The sequence below is a fragment of the Ochotona curzoniae genome, unplaced genomic scaffold, assembly GCF_017591425.1.
Source record: "Ochotona curzoniae isolate NIBS_2020 unplaced genomic scaffold, NIBS_Ocur_1.0 scaffold_3835, whole genome shotgun sequence".
Taxonomy (NCBI): domain Eukaryota; kingdom Metazoa; phylum Chordata; class Mammalia; order Lagomorpha; family Ochotonidae; genus Ochotona; species Ochotona curzoniae.
The window spans coordinates 2,299,886-2,323,426 of record NW_024467114.1 but is presented as its reverse complement, the minus strand read 5'-3'; the positions used below and the strand labels follow the sequence as shown (position 1 = coordinate 2,323,426).

Genomic DNA, 23,541 nt, shown 5'->3' with positions numbered 1-23,541 from the left:
GAAGTGGAGCTGCCGGGATAAGAACCGGTTCCCATATGGGATCCCAATGGATGCAAGACGAGGTTTTAGCCATTGATACATTGTGCCAGGCCCTTTCATGAGTTTTTAAAAAGGTACTTTGGATGCTTCTATTTCCAAATTATTATGTGATGAAAAAGGTTTATCATTTAATTTAATTATCCATAGTATTTTTGAAGTGCCTAGTGGAGTTGAGGGCTTTAACCTGTGAAATTGAGGGAACCCAGTTGAGTCCCTTTTGGACTCCACGGTGATACAGTCTCACTTCGATTCCCAGATCCTGGTTGAACCAACAAACCTGTGCTGTTGTGCTGAGTTTAACCTGGATCTGTCCTATGAGTGTCATGATTACTTTGGACTTCCAATACTTCCCTGTCCGTTGAGTCAGCCATTAAGCGGAAAGATGTGAAACAAGCGACAGGCAGGGGGACGAGTCAGCCTCCCGGGTGTTTGCTCGGATGTCCTTGGTCAGCCTGCCTCACACTGGTGCTGATTGAAGAGTACAATCGTGTTTAGCCATACCCATATAACTTTAACAAAAAGCTTTATTTATTTTTGTTGGAAAGGCAGATTCATATAGAAAAGAAGGGACAGACAGAAAGACCTTCCACCCACTGGTTCACTCCACTAATGGCAGCAATGACGAGCTGAGGTGATCCGAAGCCAGAAGCTGGGAGCTTCATCCTGGTCTCCCATTTGGGTGCAGGGTCCCAAGGACTTGGACCACTCGCTATTGCCTTTCCAAGCTACAAGCACAGAGCTGGGTTGTAAGTGGAATAGCTGGGACATAAACCGGTGGCCACATGGGATCCCGGCACTTGGAGGTAGAGGATTAGCCAGTTGAGTCGTAACTCTTTACCTGTGGGCTGGACCTCAAATTCCTGCAGAGGGAACGATTCAAAGGCTCAGGGAAAGTGAAATAGTAGAATGGGTTTGTCATTTAAGACGTAGTCGTCTGCCATGAAGGCCTGGAACACACCCCTGTCACTGTGATGGAGACATGGATGGACAACAGCAGCCCCGGAGTCCTCAGAAAGCTCTGTGGTCGTTTCTCTGTTAGATCAGACCTTACTATGGCAAACACAGCCACTGTGCTGAGAACCTGCAGGTGGTGGGAGTAACTGGGTGCTGGTGAGAGCAGTAGGTGGCAGCACTTGCCCACCACCATGCCCTGAGACCCTGTGCTACCGCAGAGGGAAGGAAGGGAGCCTGCAGAGCCACTCTGTGTGCTGCAGCCTGTAATGAAGGCCAGTGGCGGGGACTTCTGCCCCCACAGCCGGGACCATGCACGGCCCAGTGTCTGAGAATGGTGGCTTGCATCCCCTGACAAGGGGAACCAAGGAAAGCACAGGTGCTTGTTGAAGCAAAGGGGATGCTAATGGACATGGCAGGGGTCCTCGTCATGGAGGTGGGGACCATAATGATCGCAAGGAGTTTCTTCTAGATTATGTGATGAATGTGTTTGTGTACGTATGGAAATCAAATACCTTTTTTCTTCTCTTTCTTATCCCTTATGTAAATGGTGTATAATATGATACTGTGGTGCTGAAGTATTGTTACAGGATCTCAAGGAGAACTTGCTGTGTCACTGAGAGATTCCACTCTTTCTCCCTGGGAAGGGGCTGGTGTGTTCAGATGTGTGCACGACCCCTGGGCCACATGAAGTGGCATTTTGAGCTGGTTGCTGTCTGGATAGGCTGGATAGGCTGCGTATGGAAGATGGGCCTCTGTAACGCGAGTGGGCTTCGTTTGGTCTGTTCTTTCCGTTTTTGTATATTTTTAACTTTTGCCAAAGCAGGCACTGTTGCATGGTGGGTCGCATTCCACACCTGAGTTCTGGTTCCGGCTTCCTGCCCATACGTTCTAGGAGGCAGCAAGAGGGGGTCCAGTGCTTGGGCCCGTGCTGCCCACACGGGAGGTGGAGGTGGGGTTCTGGACTCCTGGCTGTGATCTAGCTCTTGGGCCCGTGCTGCCCACACGGGAGGTGGAGGTGGGGTTCTGGACTCCTGGCTTTGATCTAGCTCGGATTTGGCTGCCATGGATATTTGAGGAATGAACCAGAGATGGAAGATCTCTCTGTCTTTCTGTTCCTCTGCCTTTCAAATAAAATATATAAACATTTCCATAATTGAAAGATCATGTAATTACTTGTGATGAACAGTGTACTGAGTGTATTTGCAAAGAGCAGCCATGGGGAAGAGAAGGTGCTAGATTGGGAACAGCCAAAGCCATGCTCGTTCTCTGGGCCTTGCCTGCCGTTAAAAGGCCTCCACTCCAGCGCTGCCCATGAGATGGCAATCAAATCAATCAGATCAAGTCAAATCAAATCAACATTCTCTTGAAATGTAGGTTTACAGGACAGTTGAGCCAGTTCTTCAGGAAAAGCCTGTGTTCTGTTGCAAACACGGTTGTAGAACATTCTCAGCTGTGACAACTACTTATGAGGTTGAAGACCATGAGGCTGGGTCGTCTGGGGTCCTCCTGACCTCAGCTGGGGGTAACAGGAGCCCACGGGCACCTGGGCCATGCGGCAGCTATGCGCCTTGACACTGCAGTAGAAGGAGCTTAGCTGTGCGGGAATCCCGCCAGGCCAGAGGCAGCCACAGGCCACGGGCTGAATTCTGCCAGGCCTGCCCTGGTCTCCTTCCAGAGAGCCCTCTCTGTGCTTGGTCTACTGTCTGAAACAGTTTCTAGCCCTTGTAGGGGAAGTGGTGAGAGAGGAGTTGAAGTGGGGGTGCAGCAGCAGAGGGGCCCTTGAGACACCATCTCCCCGCCTCCCGGAGACTCCTTCCCTGTCTGCCACATGGAAACGTCCTGTACACAGTGTGAGGACTCACTCCAGCCCGTGGACTCAGGGAGAATGGAGCAGCATGGGGACCTGCTCCAACCCGTGGACTCAGGGAGAATGGAGCAGCGTGGGGACCTGCTCCAACCCATGGACTCAGGGAGAATGGAGCAGCGTGGGGACCCGCTCCAGCCCGTGGACTCAGGGAGAATGGAGCAGCGTGGGGACCCGCTCCAGCCCGTGGACTCAGGGAGAATGGAGCAGCGTGGGGACCTGCTCCAGCCCGTGGACTCAGGGAGAATGGAGCAGCGTGGGGACCCTCTCCAGCCCATGAATTCAAGGGAAGAGTGGAGCAGCGTGGTGAAAGTGGGCCTCACTCCCCATTGTGGCCATCAGCTGTCGGGCTCTGGGCAAGGCTGGGCAGCTGGTACACATGGCCAGCAAGGGCCCAAGGGCAGCCTCCCGTAAGTCCAGCCGGCTCAACACAGCAGGGCCAGCGGGAGGACTGAGCCTCATAGCCAGAGGGACATCTGATGCCTGTCCCTTTCAGTCACCTCTCTCTTGCATCATTCGCTGTTGCTGGAGTTGATAGGCACTACGCCTTTGTGCCTGGCAGGTATAAGCATCCTTCTTGCAGGCTGCCTTCCTGGCCAAGAGCTGGGAGCAGTGGGCATGGGGCCTGCTGGGCGCCAGTTCCAAGCCCTGCTCTGGAAGAACTGGCTCTGCAGACTGCGGCATCCAGTGAGTGCTTGTCTGGGGTTTCCAGGGAGCTGGGGTTCTGACAGGGGAACCGCTGACGCTGCCGGGGTTGTGGGGAGCTTGCATTATTTCTATATCAGAACCCTGAGGGCCAAAGCAGCTGGACTGTAGTGATTGGAGCAAAATCAAAGTTTGTAAGAAGTGGGCTGCTTTACAAAATCTTCTTAAAGAACCAGTGGAATCTGAACTGTAGCTGGTGTTGTGGGCATTTGTCACAGAAACCCTGCGTGCTCTGGCTGGAGGGGCCAGACATCAAGTGTGTTTAGTTCATGAACAGAATCCGGCACGCGGCAGTGTGAGGCTACTCGGTGGCTACGCGGCTGCCCAGGACCTGCCCACTGAGTCCTTACTGTCAGATCTTCAGTGCAACTCAGTTTTTAGAACTATATTCAACCTACATCAGCAGGGCTTTCCTAAGCACACTGGAACTGCTCAAAGCAAACTTTGCCTGCGTACTTAATCAGGCTGCAGAAATACATGTTGGTGACATAGAAGTCAGGTGCTTCGTTCCTGATGCTGCCAGGTAACCTGAAATGCCTCGGAGTGCCATTGTCCACAGAAGTGGATCTGCAGTAACCTGTTATTTTAAAAAAGGATTTATTTATTTGAAAGGCAGAGGAGACACAGCAAGATTTTCATATAGGCGGCTCACTTCCCAAAAGACTAAGAGGCTGGCTGGCCTGAAGCCAGGAGCCAGGAGCTTCTTCTGGGTCTCCATGGAGGATGCAGGGTCCCAGGGCCTGGGGCCATCCTCTGCTGCTTTCCCAGGCCACAGGCAGGGAAGTGGATGGGAAGTGGAGCCGCCGGGACGTGTGCCCGTACGGGATGCTGGCACTGTAGACCAGGCTTAGCTTACGCCACCGTGGCACCAGTCCCTCTGATATCTGAGTTTAAGGAGCACACCAACAAGATTCTTTTTTTCCCTCTTTCTGCTGAGAAATTCTTCTGATTGGAAAAAGTTCCATATTTGATGATGAATTTTATCTTGCTACATTGCTCTGTCCCAAAGCAAAGTAAATGTTAAAAGAGATGTCGGTTTTTTCATCTAATTCTCAGGATTGGAATAATTTTAGTTGAAAAATGTGTAGAAAAACTTCCAAGATCAGGAAGAAACAAGTGTGGTGTGGTTCTGGAGGGCTCTGCGCCCGTGAGCACTGGGTGTGGCACATGGGGGTTTGGAAGGCTGGGTCCGGCTGCCCGTGCTCAGGAGCGTCTCGGGCGGAAGCTGGCATGCTGGGCGCCTCTTTGGCTTCCTGGGTGTTGGCTTAGGTAAATCACAGGAGATTTCGGTGAGGGCGGTGTGAGGGCTTCTGAGCCGCTGGGACGTGCGCACAGCTGCTGCTGCTAAGGTGGATCTCGTGAGAAACGCTTGACCCCTTCTGCTAGGGCACGGTGCTTGTGTCCCACCTCCTTCGCCGTGTTCCCCTCTGTCGCAGCCCGGATCTCCTTCTCTGTGAATCGGCCCAGGTCCTGCCTCAGTGCTGAGGTCCTGGACACAGTGCCTGGCCCACAGTAGGTGTTCAAGCATCCTCTGTTGACACGCTAGGAAAGGAGAGGACCAAGTATGGATTTATTCCCTCTCTGTAGGGAGCACAAGAGAAAGGCGCCTGCCCACAGAGGGTGCTAGTTAGAGCTGGAGGAAGGCTGGCAAGTGTGACTGCTTGGGGTGCGTCCTGCAGGTGCCCCAGCTTTGACCATGGTTCTTGTGGCAGCTTTGCTTACAGGGGAAACGTGGTAGAAACAGCACCAGTGGTTCCTGGAAGCAGCATTTGAAGCTTCCTCCCTCCCACCCCATGGCTGCATTCAAGGCCCAGCCCATCACTGATTTACAACAACAGGGACATCTCTTAGCTGGTTTGCACTTTGCAGGGAAAGGACGGAGTGGTCAATATGAGTAATACATTTGCAACGCTGCTGGTGTGTGAGCTGGAGCTTTGTGTGGGCCATGGTGACAGGGATGGGTGCATTGGGTGTCTGGGGGAGGGAGATGAGGGAGATGGGGGGCCAGCTGGCCAAGGCTGGGGGAGACAAGTGGGTGTGTTTACACCTCTTGGTGGTGTTGCTTTGGACATGTTGAGCCAGGCCCCTTTGGGTGGGCCTTCTCATACCTTCCCTCTCCCAGTGACCACTCATAAGCCCTTCATCCTCACGTTTTGGGAGTGGGCTGCTGGCATAAACTGTGGGATGAGTGAATAAACAGCTTCCAATGATGCTTCTGTACGGGGTCAGGCACCATTTGTAAAATGAAAGAAGCTTGTCTGTTTTTCAAAAAACCCTTCATTTTATTGCATGATTATAGCTCTTTTAAAAATGCTTTATTACAGAAATTTCAAACAAGAAAATAAAACACAATGGATGAATGGTAGCCATCATGCGTATTTTCACATTAGGGTATGGACATTGTTAAGCTAATTTTTCCCAAGAATAGAATTTTAAGTAGAACAATATTGTTGTAACTACGTCAATGTCATTTATTTTCTTCCTCTTGATTTTATTTATATAAGCACCACTATAACAATAGGAAAAAAACCTTAAAAACCATCTAAAATTTTATTCTAATTCATGTTTACGCTCTTTAGTCATTAGGCATATATAATGCAATTTTCATGTAATTAAAATTATAGTGACTTTCTTTTTGTTTAACATTGTTGCCCAGCATTTTTTAAAAAAGAGTTATTTATTGTTATTGGAAAGGCAGATTTACAGAAAGGAGAGACAAAGATCTTCCTTCTGTTGCTTCGCTTGCCAAGAGGCTGCAATGGCCAGAGTTGAGCTGATCCAAAGCTAGGAGCCAGAAGTCTTTTCCAGTCTCCTACACGGGTGCAGGGTCCCAAGGCTTTGGGCCGTCCTCAACTGCTTTCCCAGGCCACAAGCAGGGAGCTGGATGGGAAGTGGAGAAGCCGGGACTCAAACTGTCACCCATATGGGATCCTGGCATGCATACAAGGTGAGGATTTTAGCCACTGGGCTACTGTGCTGGGGCCCGAAGCCCAGCATTTAAAAGCTGTGTGGTCTTCCTGTCTCACAGCTTCATCGTGTGCTGATGTGTCTGTTGGTCCCACAGGATGCTCTCTAACGTGTGGGTGTCAGGCAGGCACAGTCTCCCCAGCTCCGCCCCTGAGGAGTGAGCCGTGGAACATGAGCTGGTGTCCTGGCCAAGATGCAGGGCCCTTGGGACGGAGAGGGTGACTGTGTGCCCTCCAGAGTGTCCCCAGGGGTGGTTCCTGAGCAGCTGTGGCCCAGGGTCCCGGGACGGGGAGACAGACTTCTCGTGTAAAATCGTCTATTTCCTTCTAGTTGGCTGCTTCTGATGTTGAATACTGCCACCCGCAGCAGTCGGAAGAAGAGAATCTGAATGCTGAGCTCTTGTGGGGGTGTCTGGATCTGCTCGTTACTCCTGACCAGAGCAGAGCCCTAGCTGTGCACTGCAAATGTCGCAGCTCCCCCAGCCCCACCTGAAGCTCCTGGAGCAGTGTCCCCCATAGGGGACACCACTGCGTCCAGTCCATTTCATGTGCCCGTCCCCTCGTCCCATCTCATCCCCAGGGGACAATGCTAACCTCCTGCCACTCAGGGAGGCTGACATAGACCTTCACACTTGGCTGCTGCTGGGGATTAAAGCACGGTTGGCTATCTGGACACCATCGTTCTAAAACCCTGGTCCATTTGCAGGACTGGACTGGGGAGAGGGGAGGCTGACAGAAATGACAAGACCTGAGGGAACTGCCTGGGCTCTTTGAGGTCCCTTTGGGTCAGGGCTGCCTCAGTTTACATAGAGGAGAGCACAGGAGAGTGTACAGAAACATGTGATGATTGAAAAGCACCTCCCTTTCGTGCATTTGGAGCTCAGGGCTGCCGGCGCCTCCTGGATTTTCTTTGTCCATTTGAAATCTTAGCACCAGTGCACTGATTTGTTTTGAACCCTCCATTCTCCTGCCACTTTTGTCTTTAAGCACCAGTACTAAAAGGACCATCAGACACAGAAGCAGCTTGGGTGGGCAGTAGGGAGCTGCTTGTGTCCTGGTGGGTGCTGGGCATGGCATGTGCCCGCTGTATGGCATGTGCCCGCTGTGTGGCATGTCCTGGTCAGGGCGAGTGTCGGAGCTAGCTGACCTGGATACCAGCTAGGACTCAAAGCAAGGCATCTGACTCCTGTTTCCAGGCTGAGTGTCAGGGGAAGAGAAGGGCTCGTGCTGCCCGGGGTCTGGGGGAGAGAATGACAAGATGGTCCAAAGTTCACGACTGGGAGATTGCATGTAGGACGATGGGTCTGCGTGCTTGTGTGAGAACCCAGAGGCCTCTTTTCCCAAGAGCCTTCACTTCCTCCTCGCAAGCGTGGGTCTGTGGGAAAGCCCGTGAAGTCCCTCGCAGTGACTGCTTTGGCTCAGAAAGGCCTGAGTTTTTCAATGACTGATTTCTTATTTTAAATTTAAACACACATACTTGTAATAACTGGAGAGACCAGAGGCATCCTTGAGGCCTGTGACTGGGAGATGACGTGGGGACAGGCTACAATGACGGGCACCTGTGTTAGCTGGGGCCTCGGAGGGTTGTTTCCAAGGAGACTGTCTGAAGTCAGCTCTGGGCTTGGCACTGGTCTGTACCCTCACTTGCTCAACTCTGCACCTGCTCGCGTTGTCTCCCCTTCTCCCAGGGACGCCAGGGTCCTGGCGTTGGCCCACTGCAGCTGTCCTGTGCAATGCCACTGGGCTTACACCTGCTCGCTTGAATGCTCCCCTCACCTGCCGCCTGTCCTCTGAGCCTGCTGATGGTGAACTTCAGATCACGAGGCTTGCCTGTCTTGGCCTCCCACACCCCTGCAAGACAGAACATCTCATTCCTGTTGCTGGCTTAGACAGTTCTGCCCCATGGGTGCGTAGGGTCTGCAGGACCCTCCCTCTAGGGGACAGCACTGAACAGGACTGCCTGAATGTGTTTGGTGAGGACCAGAGAGGGCAGGAAGAGACAAAGTGCTTCCAGACAATAAGGATTGTTGAGGGGTGTGGGGTTTCGTGGTCTCCACAGCCTTTACTGTCAGGAGCTACGGGGACGTTAACAAAGGCAGCCTCAGAGAGGGTCCCTGGCACGGGCTGGAATTCTGCACCTCAGTGTGGAGTTCCATGCAGGGATCAGGCCTTGGTTTTACCATTTTGGTTGGGGTAAGAGGTGGGGAGGTTGTTTCTAGGATTTTGCCCCCATTGGTTCACTCACTGCCTGCCTACGACAGTTGGGACTGGGCCAGGGTAAAGATGGAACCCAGGAATTTGATGTAGATCTTGTACTTGGGTGGCTGGGACCCGTGTGTCTGAGTGGTCACCTTGCTGTTCCCAAGGTAGTTGGAGCGGGGAGCTGGGCTGGATCAGGTACCCCATGGCGGGTGACGTGGGCATCCCAGCCGCTCAGCTAACAGCCCGTCTTCTCTTGGAGTCAGAGACGGAGATCGGCTTGTGTGTTCCACCCGTTTCTTTTCCACTTGTGTACTGAGGACCTGGTGGCCGCAGCTGCTTCTCTAGACATGTGTCCTCTTCAAGGTTTTTCTTATTTTTGCCACTCAGATTTAACTTACACATCTTATGATCTCACCTTCTTTGGAATATGTCTTTTATAATAAAAGCTTGATAATTATCCTTCATTCAACTTAAGGTTTGTTGAACACTCTTCTAGTATTTTAAGAGTTAAATTTGCCCCATTTTGAACTTTCACCTGAAGTATGTTTTACAAGTATGGTTTATAATTATTGAGTTACATCTGCAATTCAAATTTTGAGTGCTAACTGCTGTAGTTGGATTGTGTTTGTCCTCCTGGGGCTACAAAGACCACTTCCTGTATAGAAGAGGCCAATTCTGGACTTCCCACGAGAATTCCTTGATCTGCACTCTGTTTTTGCTCTGATTTCACATTTGAAGCATTTGTGCTTGAATATATTCTAATATTTTGCAGGATTTGAATCTTTCAGATTTCCGTTTACTTTAGCAATGTATTTATTTACTTGCTAATGGCAACTGAGACCCATGCTGAACCGCGGTGCTCCCAGCCTCTGCCCCAGCCTCTTCCCTCGTGGTGCTCCCAGCCTCTTCCCTCGCGGTGCTCCCAGCCTCTTCCCCAGCCTCTTCCCTCGCGCCTGCCCTTGGTCATCGTGGAGGACACAGAGCCCCGTGGAGGGAGCATGTGGTACTCCGGACACACACTCAAGGCCGGTCGCCCTTCAGCAGCGGCACCCCTGCACCTGCTGGCCCGATCTCCTGTGTCAACTCTGACCCAAACAGCGATTTTTAAAGTCGATAAGTATGTGAATATATGTCTAAGTCCATTCGAATCTCTTCCAAAGCTGATTGAATATGCTGCATAAACTCCCTAATGGTGTATACTGTGTCTGTGAAGTAATTCTGTACACATCTTCCATGGTTTCCCACGGGATTCCTTCTGAAAAATCCGTGCAATGAGGGTCTGTGTGTGAGTGTGCACGTTTGCTACTTTGCACATGTTGCTTTCCTAACTTCAGAAAAGCTGCGTCTTCTGCCTCTCCTTTCAGAGTTCTTAACTACTGGCTCACCTCCTTTGAGTCCTTGAGAAGGGAAGTTATTCCTTGCGTGTTTTTCTAATGCCCAAATCTCTGGCTCAATTTTTGGCAGGATGAGAGCTAAATAAATATCTAATAAATGAGTGTTGAAAGAAAAGCATTGCTTTTAAACAGCTGAAAACCAACCAAGACTTAAAAAAAAGGGGAGGAAAACAAGATTCTGACCATTTCTGTTTGTCTGTATCCAGCGTGTCAGTGCAGAGGAATGCCCGGAGGAGGCCGTGTGGACCATGGTGGGCAGCCCTGCGGAGCCTCGGCTTCTAAGGGTGGGAGACCACGCAGCTCTGGGCCTGTGGGTACCTGACGCTCCCCTAGCTTGGTTCCGCCTTTGTTTGAACGTATTGTGTGAACGCTGCACTGCCTTCCCTTGCACTACTCAACGGATGGCAAAGCCTCCTGGGAAAGGCCCCTTGCCCCGCTGTGACCCCCAGAGGCCCCAGTGCCCAGGCCGCAGCGCGATTTGTTTGCTAACGGTGGCCTTTTGTCTCCAAGGATGAAGGCAGCCAACTAATTATACGCTTTGCTTCAGCTTCCTTGATATTCCAAACCTAGCAGGAGCTTTAGTCTTCTCTCAGCCAATGTGGGCTTGAGACTAACGCCTCCCTCCTTCTCACTTCATTTGTGACTATTTTCTGCAGCGAAGCGTTTTCATCTTTGCGGTTTTCAGTGGTAACCGGAGCCACATGTGGCACAGGCCGCTTGGAGGCATTAGAGACTCAGTTTGGAGGGTGGGAAATTCCTTGTCTATTGTGCAGTCTGACAAAGCGGCTCAAGGAGGTGGGGCAAAGACACCACCCTCCTGGTTGTCCAGGTGTGGAGCTGGCACAGTATTGCCTGTCCCTGGCTGTTGTCCGGTGGCCACGCTGGAACAGTAAGAGCTGTGAGTGGCCCAGGCCTTTGTACGGCATGGCTCTTCATGCCCGCAGGACCTCGCCCAGGGCCTCGGACCTCCCCCAGAGCAGGATGCCCTCTGGAACGGGGGCCCAGGACCCTCCGATTCTGTGTTTCTCCAGGTTTTGGCACATGTGCAGGTCCGCAACAAGGTAGCTTTGGGTGGGACCCAAGGAGGAACAGAAAATTCCATTTCATAATTACGTTAACACTTAGCCCGAGGGTAGCCTCATAGGATGTTTTCCATAAATGTAAGCATGACAGTGTCACGGCGTGGGGTAAGGATTCATGTCACCACTTAAGCGCTCCAGATTGTGGAGCATTTCCGATCGCGGACTTTGAGTCGGCACGCAGGGTCACGTTGTGTCCACTCTCCCCCAGACCCGTCACCATGCCTGCTAGGAGTCACACTTCCCAATGAGCGAGCGCTTACCCTGTTCTCACTGCTCTAGCACACCGTAATCCAGTGTTCTATTCTGTTGATCGGCTCTTCATGACTTTCAGAAACGTTAAAAATGTGTTTACTTAGGCCGATAGTAAGACAAATAGCTACAATGGCCGTGTCTGTGTGGGTCTGAAACCAGGAGCAGGTGCTCCACCTGGGTCTTCCCTGTGGGTGATGGGGCCCCAGGCACGAGGGCCGCTGGCTGCTGCGTTTGTAGGAGCAACGAGAGCTGGGCTGGAAGCACGTATCAGACGGCAGCCTCCCAAGTGGCAGCTTAGCCTGTGCCACTGTGCTGCCCCTTGCATTGTTGTCACTCACAAATAATGCTGTTATCAACATTCTTGATCTTAACTCAAATGTGCAGTATCTTTGTGCTGAGCCATGGGTTTCTATAGCTTCAAGCCAGTCAGTGTAGGAACATCGACATGGCTCAACCTGCCAGCTGATGTAAGTCAGTGCGTCATGCATCGGCTCGCCTGGAGTGTGCTGACTCTGGGTCATCCGACTGCTCTCCTGGGCTTTTCCCCAGCACTTGGTGTTGTCAGACTTTTGCTTTTGCCCAAAGTGGATGCTGCGTCACCCAGTAGGGTTCAGTTTGTATCTTGAGGAGCGCTTCTGAAGCCGAGCGGCACCTCCCCTCATTGACACCTGATGTGTGTTCTGCTTGTGTCTCTTCTGTCCTGTGGCATTGTCTGCTCTCAGCAATGTGTAGTGTTTGGACTCATGTATGTTCTGAATTCCACTCTGCCAACTGTGTTCACTGAAACACTCTGTGATGGGTCTTTCTACTTTTCTGAAGAACAGAAATTTGAATGTATAACAAAGAGTATAGTTTTTGTACCTGTTTGAGATAAAACATGATAGAGGATATCCTGTGCTTTATTGTATGCATTTTAAAAAGTTTTCTCACTGTAAGTTCTGTATCTGATGGCGGTAAGCATCCCGCCAATCTCCCCTTCCCCCAACACTACCCCCATTTCTGTTACCGTGATGGAACATGCAGAGTGGCAGCTTTGAGGGCCAGGCACCGACACGGCTGGGCTCCGGGGAGGGCCTCCTGTGTCCCAGCCTGGTGGAGGGTGTCCCTGAGCGCAGGAAGCAGGGAGTGGTGCAGGGCTCAGGCTTGCTTGAGTCCAGCAGTGCTCTCCTGGGCACTGGGGCGGGGGGGTTGGGGTTTGGCAGGACTACTGCAATCCCTTCCTGGGGCGGTCCCCCCCCCCCCACCTCCTACTAGACTTCGCCTCTTGCTGCACCAACACAGGAGCGCTTGAGGGACAGAACATGTAAACCATAGCACGACTTTTAATCTTTCTCATTTTACTGAGAGGTATGGGGAGACAAGCTCATGGAGTCTTTGAACTTTGTCCTCCCAAGCACATGCTGGAATAGGCTTATTTAGTGCGGAACCACAGCAAAACCAAATTAGAACAAGCAAAATCTTGTAACTATTCCACTAGAATTATGTTGAACTTATAGATTCCTTTGTATAGAATGAAAAACTTTATTATATTGAATTTTGTTTGCACTAACAGTGTTATCTGATCATTTGATTTCTCTTTGGTTCCTGTTAAAGTTTCATAATTTTCTTCATGCAATGATTGCACATATCCTTTTTCTCCCTACATGCTTTATATCTTGTTTATAGCACAAATTTTATTTTATTTAAAATGCATTTATAAAATGCAGAGAATTATTTTGAGAGATATTAGATGCTAAATTTGGAATTATTGTCCTGTAGTTATATTGACATCAATTGAAGCTATTTCATTGAGTCTGTGCAGTGTATTAATGTGGCCAGTACGTGATAATCTTGTATGTAATAATGTCCTTTGTCTTAAAAAATCTCGTTTTGTATCAACATAGCTAATTTGTTTAACATTTAAATATATATTTTTCATTGCTTTCAATCATTCTATGTCCTTGTTTTTAATTTTTTTTCTGTCTCAATAGCATTTAGCTCCTTTAAAAAAAAAAGCCAGAAAATTCTTTTCTTTTCAATAGTGAGTTTCATCAAAGCACTGTTCAAGATCAAAATATAGAATTTGGAAATTACATTGATGTAAACTCTGTTGTTGGATAACTTGATTTCTTACCACTTAACACCTTTTCTAGCCCTCATTCGTGCGAGAACATGTTTTCTGGGTACACAGTTCTAGTTGGACATTTAACTGACGTGGAGTCTTGCTGTTGGAACTTTGAGAGTTCTGTTTCTGGGGTTGTTATTGAGAGCTTCTTTCTGGCTCGGCATAATGTGTCATGTCTTAGGCCTTCCTTTCCCAGTAAATGTTGTACTTCTTTTATCTGCAAATTTGCGCCTATCAAGTGTTCGGAAAAATTCTCACCCATTAGTACTTTTTAGTGTTACCTCTCCTGCTTTCCCTCCATTCCCTGGAGGCACATGCCCTGAGTTCTGTGTGTACACGGAGGCTTCTACGCAGCACTCATTGGCTGGTTACTTGGCTTCTGCCTAGCACCCATTGGTTGATTACTTGGCTTCTGCCTAGCACCCATTGGTTGATTACTTGGCTTCTGCTTAGCACTCATTGGTTGGTTATTTGGCTTCTGCTTAGCACCCATTGGCTGGTTACTTGGCTTCTGCCCAGCACTCATTGGTTGGTTATTTGGCTTCTACTTAGCACCCATTGGCTGGTTACTTGGCTTCTACTTAGCACTCATTGGTTGGTTACTTGGCTTCTGCTTAGCACCCATTGGCTGGTTACTCATCTGTTCCAAGATCTTTCGAACTTTATTACTCCTGTAAGACAGCATGACAAGAGGTTCCCTGTGGCGGGAGTGCCGCTGTGATTCCCAGTTGGCAAAGCTACTGGTGTTTAGGTTTTGTCCTATTTTAAATTTGGCTAGATTTCATTGTCAAGTTGTTTGTGGCTGATGGATGGTGTTCTTTTATTATGAAAATGTGTATGTTGGCTTTATATGTATATGTTGGACCTATATGGCTGTGTATTATATATTTTTATAATATATTTCCTTTCTTTTTAAAAAGATTTATTTATTTTATTGCAAAGTCAGATATATAGTGAGGAGACACATAAAGGAAGATCTTCTGTCCACTGATTCACTCCCCAAGCAGCCGCCATTAGCCCAGCTGGGAGGAGAGGAGGCCCTCTGTTGGCCCAGCTGGGAGGAGAGGAGGCCCTCTGTTGGCCCAGCTGGGAGGAGAGGAGGCCCGCATTGGCCCAGCTGGGCTCTGTGCTCTTGACAACGTTAATTCTTTGCTCCTACATTTGCTCCCATCTAGCAGGGAAATTACTCTTCAACTTTGAATTCTTTCTATTCACGTGTACTCCAAGAAAACTGGAATTAAAAAAGGTTGATTTTGCTGCAGAAAATCTTAATCCATCCTAGTTTATTCTACACAAGTATTTCCATGAACTTGGCCGAGGCTCCTGGTGTTCCAAGTGACGCCTTGGGTACTTCCCAGAGCCAGCCTCTCCCCCTCTGACAGGGAAGCAGATGAGGAGACTCCGGGGGCGCAGGTCCTGTGGGGACTCTGGGGGTGCAGGTTCTGTGGGGACTCCGGGGGCGCAGGTCCTGTGGGGACTCTGGGGGTGCAGGTCCTGTGTGGACTCCGGGGGCACAGGTTCTGTGGGGACTCTGGGGGTGCAGGTCCTGTGGGGACTCTGGGGGTGCAGGTTCTGTGGGGACTCCGGGGGCGCAGGTCCTGTGGGGACTCTGGGGGTGCAGGTTCTGTGGGGACTCCGGGGGCGCAGGTCCTGTGGGGACTCTGGGGGTGCAGGTCCTGTGCGGACTCCGGGGGCACAGGTTCTGTGGGGACTCTGGGGGTGCAGGTCCTGTGGGGACTCTGGGGGTGCAGGTTCTGTGCGGACTCCGGGGGCGCAGGTCCTGTGGGGACTCTGGGGGTGCAGGTCCTGTGGGGACTCTGGGGGTGCAGGTCCTGTGCGGACTCCGGGGGCGCAGGTCCTGTGGGGACTCTGGGGGTGCAAGTTCTATGGAGACCTGTGCTGTGACGGTCAGTAGGGTTGGGAGAGTATCTCCTGTGGCCCTGATGAGGCTGGGGGTGTATCTGGACAGAGCCCTTGTTTGGTCTGCTCTGGAAAGCTGTTTCTTAACCGTGTGTGTGTGTGTGTGTGTGTGTGTGTGTGTGTGTGTGTGTGTGTTTGTATGTGTCTGTGTGGGGGGTTCCTCTCCCTCTCCCCTAACTTTGTTTCTTTACTCCCTCTCATTTGAGGAAATAGAAAGTTTATGAGGAAATTTCAGTGTTCTCAGGGGTCCTTTACATACGTGCTTTTGTGTGTTTATTGGGGAGATCTCACTTGCCAGGGTCTCTCAGCTGAACTCGGGGAAGCAAGAGAGGGTGACTGGCTTGTGAACCCAGCAGCCTGGAGCACGCACACACACACATGCGTGCACACACCTGCACACACAGTTTGACTGCAGTTGCATTTTTACCTCAAGATCCTTGGAGGAACTTCTCAATGATAAACATGTGAAGTCTTGTTTTCTAACAGCCTTATTTCCATTTAAAATGAGACTTGCCATTTGAATGGAGACATATTCACAGTTTCAGAGTTGTCAATGACTTTTAATTTGGCAAAGTTCTTTAAATTATGTTGTCTTTGTGGGTAGGAAAAAAAATCTAGATACTGTAAATAAAGATTGTTAAATTGATTTCATGAGAGATTAAGACATTAAAAATGCAAATAAACTAGAGAGAAAGTATTTGTAACATTTGGCACTGAGAGGACTGAATTTTTAAATTAAAAAACAGAAAATGATTTATAAGTCCATGAGAAACAAGTAATTTAAGAGAAAAATGGGCAGCTGGTGGGAAAGCAGTGAGTTAGTACAGAAAAAATTATTATACACGTCTCAAAATGCTGAATATCAATAAAGAATGATTATTGCTCTTATAAATCAGTTTGACAAAAATTAAAAATTTTTAAATCTTAGGTACTACTGGGAATGTGATTAGAGTAAATTATTATTGGCTTAGATTTTAACAAGGGTGATTGATTATATTTTTTCATTTTTGTGGTTGCGTATGCCCTGCTTCAGCAACCCAGGAAGCGACAATACGTGACTGCTTTGGTCTGTTTTTCATTTCTGCAGTAAAATCTTCGAGGCTGGATACTTCCCCAGGCAAGGAGCTGCCGTAGTTCACAGCCTACACAGGGCTGCAACACCTGCTGGCCTACATGTGAACTGGGTTAGGAGAGAGCCAGGCTGGCTACCTGTTTGTGTCCACTGGTGTAGGCACGAGCAAAAGGCAGGCAGGTTGGGCTTTGCCACAGCAGCAGCTGGCAAGTGACAATGCCTGGGCTCCAGGTAAGTCCTGCTGAGCCAGACTGCAGAACTACCTGGAGAATGTAAGATCTGGGGCAATACGCTGCACGTCCTGGGAGGCTGAGGATCCGGAGCTGGGGGCCAGGCCAGTGCGGATTATTAGAAGTTGCTCTGACTGGGCAGCAACTGACCCTGGTATATGAGAGGGCCTAGCGTGTGGTGGGCAGGGCTGGGCTGGCCTGCAGCACCCAACGGTTTGCAGAGAAAGGAGAGCAAAACAAATTGATAGACTACCCAAGTGAAGCTTGACAGCAAACTTCTGGGCAAGTGGAGACTCGGAGGTGGACTGTCAGCTAATTGAGCTTTGAAGTATTTCCTCATGCTTGAAGCAGTAATATCAACAGCGTCTCAGAACTATTGAAACTGCACGAGCAGAACCCTCAGAAAATGCTCCGCAACGGGGACCCCGGGATGACATCGGCTGGCGGTTGGGTGGTTGGGTGTGGTCTCCCCCCTTGTATCGCCCCCTCCCCCAGATACAGGAGGAAGAAAAAATGAAATATATAAACAATGATCTTGCAAACTTTCCTCTGGTCCTTGACCCTTCCCACCCTAGAATCAACCATGCAAATCAACCCCAACCATGCAAATATTAATTTGATAAATTATTAATTAAATTAATAAAACATTCATATTAATAAAATTAAAATAAAAAAGCAAAAGCAATGGGAGACATCTCTAAGTTCTGGTATAGAGATTGTCTCTAAAACATTAGTTATGTACATGAATTATTTGAATGAACTAAGAAAACATTTAAGATAATTTATCCTGAAAGAGTGGTTGTATTTGTCATGAACTTTTCAAATTTCCTGATTATACATGTGTTTATCAAAATTACTGCGTGCGTCTTGGGTCTATAAGCCATTTCTATTTTTATAATCATCTTTAAAAGATGATCATTTAAAAAGAGTGAATGAAATAAACTATTTATTCTTAATAATATTCAATGCTTACTTAACATAAGCATAATTTCTATTTTTGGAAATTTGTATTGAACCAAAATTGTAGAATTTCACCGGCAGCTACCCCCTGTGGTACTCCGGTGAGTCCTGCGCTTGTGGCTCACATGTCTGAGGGCTTCTGAATGTCCTTGGCCGTTATCAATGGGTGATGACCCCTGGCCAGGAGGGCGGTCCCTGCCGTTGTTTGCTCAGTGATCACAGTGTAGGACCCTGATTTTCAGAACTTAGAGAACTTCCGTCACGGTGCTTCTGGAAATAAGAAGCAGCTTCTCATGTAGACTTCCAATCAGGGATGGATACACGCTCTTTTGCCGGCTTTGCCTTGTTTCAGGCTTCCCCCTCCTCACTTGGTCACGTTCAGATCCTCCCGCTGCACCTCATGGGGAAGAGTCCCCAGGACGTGGCCACGATGGTTAGGCAGCCAAGGCGCGGCAGGGACCAGAAGGCCCTTGGGTTCTGACTGTTCCAAGTGGGAGGCTGCAGCAGGCAGATGCCATGTTCATTGCTGTCAACTTTTAATGCTTAAGTGGTAGGAGCTGATTGATGAAAGACCAGCTGGGAAGAGCAGTCAGAACTGAATGCCTGGGCCTTTTGTTACCTCCCCTGCAGGCTCTGTCTGGCAGTTTGACTCCTGAGTCAGGACACTTCTCTGTTAACACTGGAAAGTCATGGTCATACAAAGTATGGCCATTGTTTTGCAATACTACTTTTAAAAAATTAATTTTTGCAACATTGTTTGTGTCAACATTTGACTTGGTTTTGTAAGTTCCAATCTCAAAAAAGAAAATTTAAAATCATTTATATAAGGAAATTGTACCTTGAAAGAGCTGGATTTATTACAGCCTGTTTGGAGTGCTGTGCAACTAACAGCAAGGGGATAAGCAGGAGACATGCAGTGGCACTGGGAAATATTCATAGAAAGAAGGTAAGTGTGAAGTAGGTGATGCCACTGAAGTGGGCAAAATATTGATTTAAGAGGAAAAATCTGAGGGAAAAATAGTTGATTTGTTGGAATGAGGGAAATATACATTAAAATGTTAATGTAATTTCCTTTAAAGCACATAAAGGTAAGGTACAGAGGCTAGGTCTGGTGAGGGAGGGACAAGATAATGACACAGCCACAGATGCAGTCCTGGTGACAGGGAGCTGGGCCTTGTCTGCCGGTCCCTGCCCCCAGCGAGTGTCCCAGGAGACTCGCAGTGGGGGTGGCGAGGAGCTGTCCTTCTGGGGCCGGGCTTCAGGATGCTTTGTGATGGATTCAAGTGCTCTTCTTCCTTCCACGTCCCCCTAGGTCCTTTCCCTTGCAGAATTCTTCTGGCCGTGTCTCCTGTTCATGATTCTGGTGATACTTCGTTTCCAGGAACCTCCCAGACACAGAGACAGTTGTAAGTTTCACTTTGGATAGATTATTTAGGAGAGGCAGAGCCAGGGAGTGGAGCACTCAATCCCCCAGTGCCTGCAGGGTGCAGGACTGGGCCAGGCTGAAGCTGGGCACGCCGTGCAGGTCTGCCGCATGGTGGCAGGAGCCCAATCACTCGAGCTGAACTTGTGCTTTCTGAGTTGTGGACTGGCGGGAACCTGGACTGACCTACCAGAATCGGGCACTGAACCCAGGCATGCCAATGTGCTATACAGGGTTCCTAACCAGTGTCCTAACTGCTGGCCGAATGTGCCCCTTGAAACACTTTCTAAAATAAAAACTGTTAAGGTAAAAAACCATAGCGCTCTTGCCTATGCTTATAAACTCTAAATTCTAATTGTAATGAATGCATACGGTTCCATTATGACAGTAGCAATGTATCTGTAAGTACCAGATATTTCCTTTTAGGAAAGATATTTACACATGTTTGTTCCAACTAGCTAATAGGTTTGTTCTAGTTAAATGGACTCAATTTGGGTGTGGGATGTAAGCCACTAAAAGTAGGTTGAGTTGAAGAGATTCATGGTGGGAGGTGCGTTTCCAAGCTCGCCAGTGACATGGATCTGGTGGTGATGCCTGTGATGGTGGTGTTGATCCTGGTGGTCATGATGGTGGTGATGATGGCCATGATGATGCTGGTGATGATGGTGGTGGTGGTGATGATGACATGATGGTGATGGTGATGATGGCCATGATGGTGGTGATGATGACATGATGGTGGTGCTGGTGATGATGGCCATGATGGTGATGATGGTGATGGTGGTGATGGTGACATGATGATGGTGCTGGTGATGATGGTGGTGGTGGTGATGATGGTGGTGATGGTGGTGAAGACATGATGAAGGTGGTGGTGATGGTGATGGTGATGATGACGGTGACGGTGATGGTGATGGTGGTGATGGTGATGATGGTGGTGGTAATGATGGTGGTGGTGGTGATGATGGTAGTGGTGATGAAGGTGGTGATGATGATGGTGGTGATGATGGTAGTGGTGATGATGACGGTGACGGTGATGGTGATGGTGGTGATGATGGTGGTGGTAATGATGGTGGTGGTGGTGATGATGGTAGTGGTGATGAAGGTGGTGATGATGATGGTGGTGATGATGGTAGTGGTGATGATGACGGTGACGGTGATGGTGGTGGTGGTGGTGGTGATGGTGGTGTTGATCCTGGTGGTCATGATGGTGGTGATGATGACATGATGATGGTGCTGGTGATGATGGTGGTGGTGGTGATGATGACGGTGACGGTGATGGTGGTGGTGATGATGATGGTGGTGATGATGGTGATGATGGTGGTGGTGGTGATGATGGTGGTGATGGTGGTGGTGGTGATGATGGTGGTGATGGTGGTGAAGACATGATGAAGGTGGTGGTGATGGTGATGATGACGGTGATGGTGATGGTGGTGGTGGTGATGGTGATGATGGTGGTGGTAATGATGGTGGTGGTGGTGATGATGGTAGTGGTGATGAAGGTGGTGATGATGATGGTGGTGATGATGGTAGTGGTGATGATGACAGTGATGGTGATGATGGTGCTGGTGATGGTAGTGATGATGAGGATGGTGAAGTTGTGATAGTAATCATTGATGAGGATACATGGGTAATGTTTAAGTGCCTTTTTAAGATTTATTTATTGTTATTTGAAGGGCAGATTTACAGAGAGGAGAGACAGAGAGAAAGATTTTCCACCTGCTGGTTCGCTCCCTAAGTGGCTGCAGTGGCCAGAGCTGAGCCTATTCAAAGCCAGGGTTTCTTCTGGATATCCTATGTGGGTACAGGGTTGCAAGGTTTTGGGTTGTCCTTGACTGCTTTCCCAGTCCGCAAACAGGGAACTGCATGGGAAGTGGAGTAGCCGGGACACAAACCAGCCCCATTATGGGACCTCGGCGCTTGAAGGGAGAGAATAAGTTAATTGAATCATTGCATGGGCCTCCAAAGCTCTATCATGCCACTGGCCTAGACATGGGTCTAAAACTGGTGAGGCTGATTCTGTAAAGGTGGCTAGGATGTGCTGCTAGCCCGTCACGAGTGCTTAACTCTCATGGGCACATGGAGCTGCTCCATCCACAGGGAAGCGAGCCAGCCGGACAGCTGTGGGTCCTCCGAGGCACTCACCTTGAGGTGTGAGTTTTGTTTTTGGACTGAGTCCTTCAATCTCTGTCAATAGTGGGCTAATAAAATGACTTGGAGCTACAGTTGGAACTCACGGGTGCTCCCTTCCCGGAGGCAGGTATGCAGTTCGCTCCTTCTTCTGTACCCAGGTTACTTGCAACCCCGAGATCTGCCCAGCCGGGGCATTTTCCTGTTTGTCCAAGGCCTGCTTTGTAACGTGGGCTCAAGGTGCCGGAACTTCAGTTACGCGGAGACGGCGGCGCACAGCTTCAGGTGAGAAGCCCATCTGTGTCACAGTTCCTTGGAGCTTGGAGCTTCAGAGGCACCAGGCTTTTCACACAGCCTCTGATTTGTGACAGATCAGAGATCATGAAAAATCAAAACATTAGAGTTACCAGAGAATCAGTTTTAATAAGTTGAAGCTCATATAATAATGACGTCAGCCAATGGTGAGCCCATTTTGGATCCTGGCGGGTTCAAGGCGAGGACTTTAGCAGTGAGGCCATTGTGCCGGGCCCTTGGGAGATTTTTAAAAAACAGTTTCACATTTAAATGTTTGTGTATTTGAAAGGCAGAGCTACACACACATACACAGACACACACAGACACACACACACACAGACACGGATGTCTTCCATCATTCATTTGTCCACTTTCTCAACAGTCAGTTCCAGGAGCCAGGAATTCCGTCTGGGTCTCCCTCTGTGGGTGCAGCGGCACAAGCACGTGAACCACTCTGCGTGTCTCGGGGTGCGCTCTAGCAGGGTGCTGGACTAGAGGCAGAGCAGGAATCGATACCAGGCATTCAGGAAGTGGGGGTTCCCTGAGGCCGATTAACCTGTTGGGCCACAACACTGCATTTGTGTTGAAAAACTAGTAAGCAATGATTGGTACAAGTGGTCATAGAACAAACATGCGTCCTGCCTCATGCTGCTTGCTTGCTGCTGTGGCCCTGTGCTGCCGTGCACCCCAGTGTGGGTCTTCCTGCTGCCAGCTGCTGCTGCTGGAAAGAGCAGGAAGCTGACTTGGAGGTCAGCAGGCAGCTCCCGGGGCTGCAGGCGGCTCTCCCTGGGGTCTCAGTGCCCACAGCTAAAGCAGGGGCCGAGCCTGAACTGTGGCAACTCCAGCTCTGCCCCTCTGGCACTGGGGGTGCTCTGGGAACCGTGGCAACCCCAGCCCACTGTCCCTCTGAGAGGGTAGGTCCTGAGCCTGCTTTGAGGGTGCAGAGAGGAGTCCTCCCTGCTCAGTGGACCATTCCTCTTGGTGCTTGGGGTTTGGGCTCTCGTCCCTTCATGTCTTCAAGGTCAGGGTTGCATGGTTAGGGTCTAAGTAGAGTGTAGGGCTCAGGATCATGGAGTGTGCACACTCTGCCCAAATCCTGTTAGAGCTGGGAGCTTGGTGTGCTGTGGCTTGTGTTTACACATAATCCCACAAGAGCACGCCCCCATGAGCTAATCGGGGGCCAGTGTCATGTTCTCTGTGGAAATACTGCTCAGGTTAGCAGCAGTCCCCAGTTCCTGCGCAAGGACAAATGGAAGTACTTGGGAAACACTGATTAGGAGATGAGGAGGGGAGTATGGTGTTACAGGGGACATGCGTCTTGGATGACATCAGCTCCGATAATCTGATCTTCTTGCGGTTTCCCAGGGAGGTTTCAAGTTTGAGGAAGTCAGGAGTATTTGAACCACAGTTCCCAGCTTTCAGAGTTCCTTTGTAGGTTTTAATTCTTCTTTTAAAAAGACTTATTTATTTATTTATTTTCTTTATTTTTTAAATTATCGATTACATTGTATTATGAGACACAGTTCCATAGGTACTGGGATTCCCCCCACAAGACTGATTTATTTTTATTACAAAGTCATATATATATATAGATAGATATATATATATACACATATATATGAGGAGAGACAGGGAGAAAGATCTTCCATCCAATGATTCACTCCCCAAGTGAGCGTAACGGCTGGTGCTGTGTCGATCTGGAGCCAGGAGCCAGAAACCTCCTCCAGGTCTCCCATGTGGGTGCAGGATCCCAAAGCATTGGGCTGTCTTCAACTGCTTTCCCAGGCCACAAGCAGGGAGCTGGATGGGAAGTGGGGCTGCCGGGATTAGAACGGGATTAGAACCGGCGCCCATATGGGATCCCAGTGCGTTCAGGGCGAGGACTTTCAGCCACTAGGCAACAATGCCAGGCTGGTTTTAATTCTTAAAAAAACAAATCAAAACAAAAGAAAGCAC

General features: G+C 49.4%; 1 protein-coding gene across 1 annotated transcript in view; it reads left to right on the top strand.

Annotated features, from left to right (window-relative positions):
- The first annotated feature begins 2,135 nt into the window (after positions 1-2,135).
- ABCA13 (ATP binding cassette subfamily A member 13) overlaps positions 2,136-23,541 on the top strand; it is a 210,510-nt gene continuing 189,104 nt past the window's right edge. The window contains 3 exon segments of the mRNA XM_040964495.1: positions 2,136-3,544; positions 19,057-19,150; positions 21,453-21,576. Of these exon segments, the coding sequence (XP_040820429.1) occupies positions 3,476-3,544; positions 19,057-19,150; positions 21,453-21,576 (287 nt within the window). The 5' untranslated portion in view covers positions 2,136-3,475.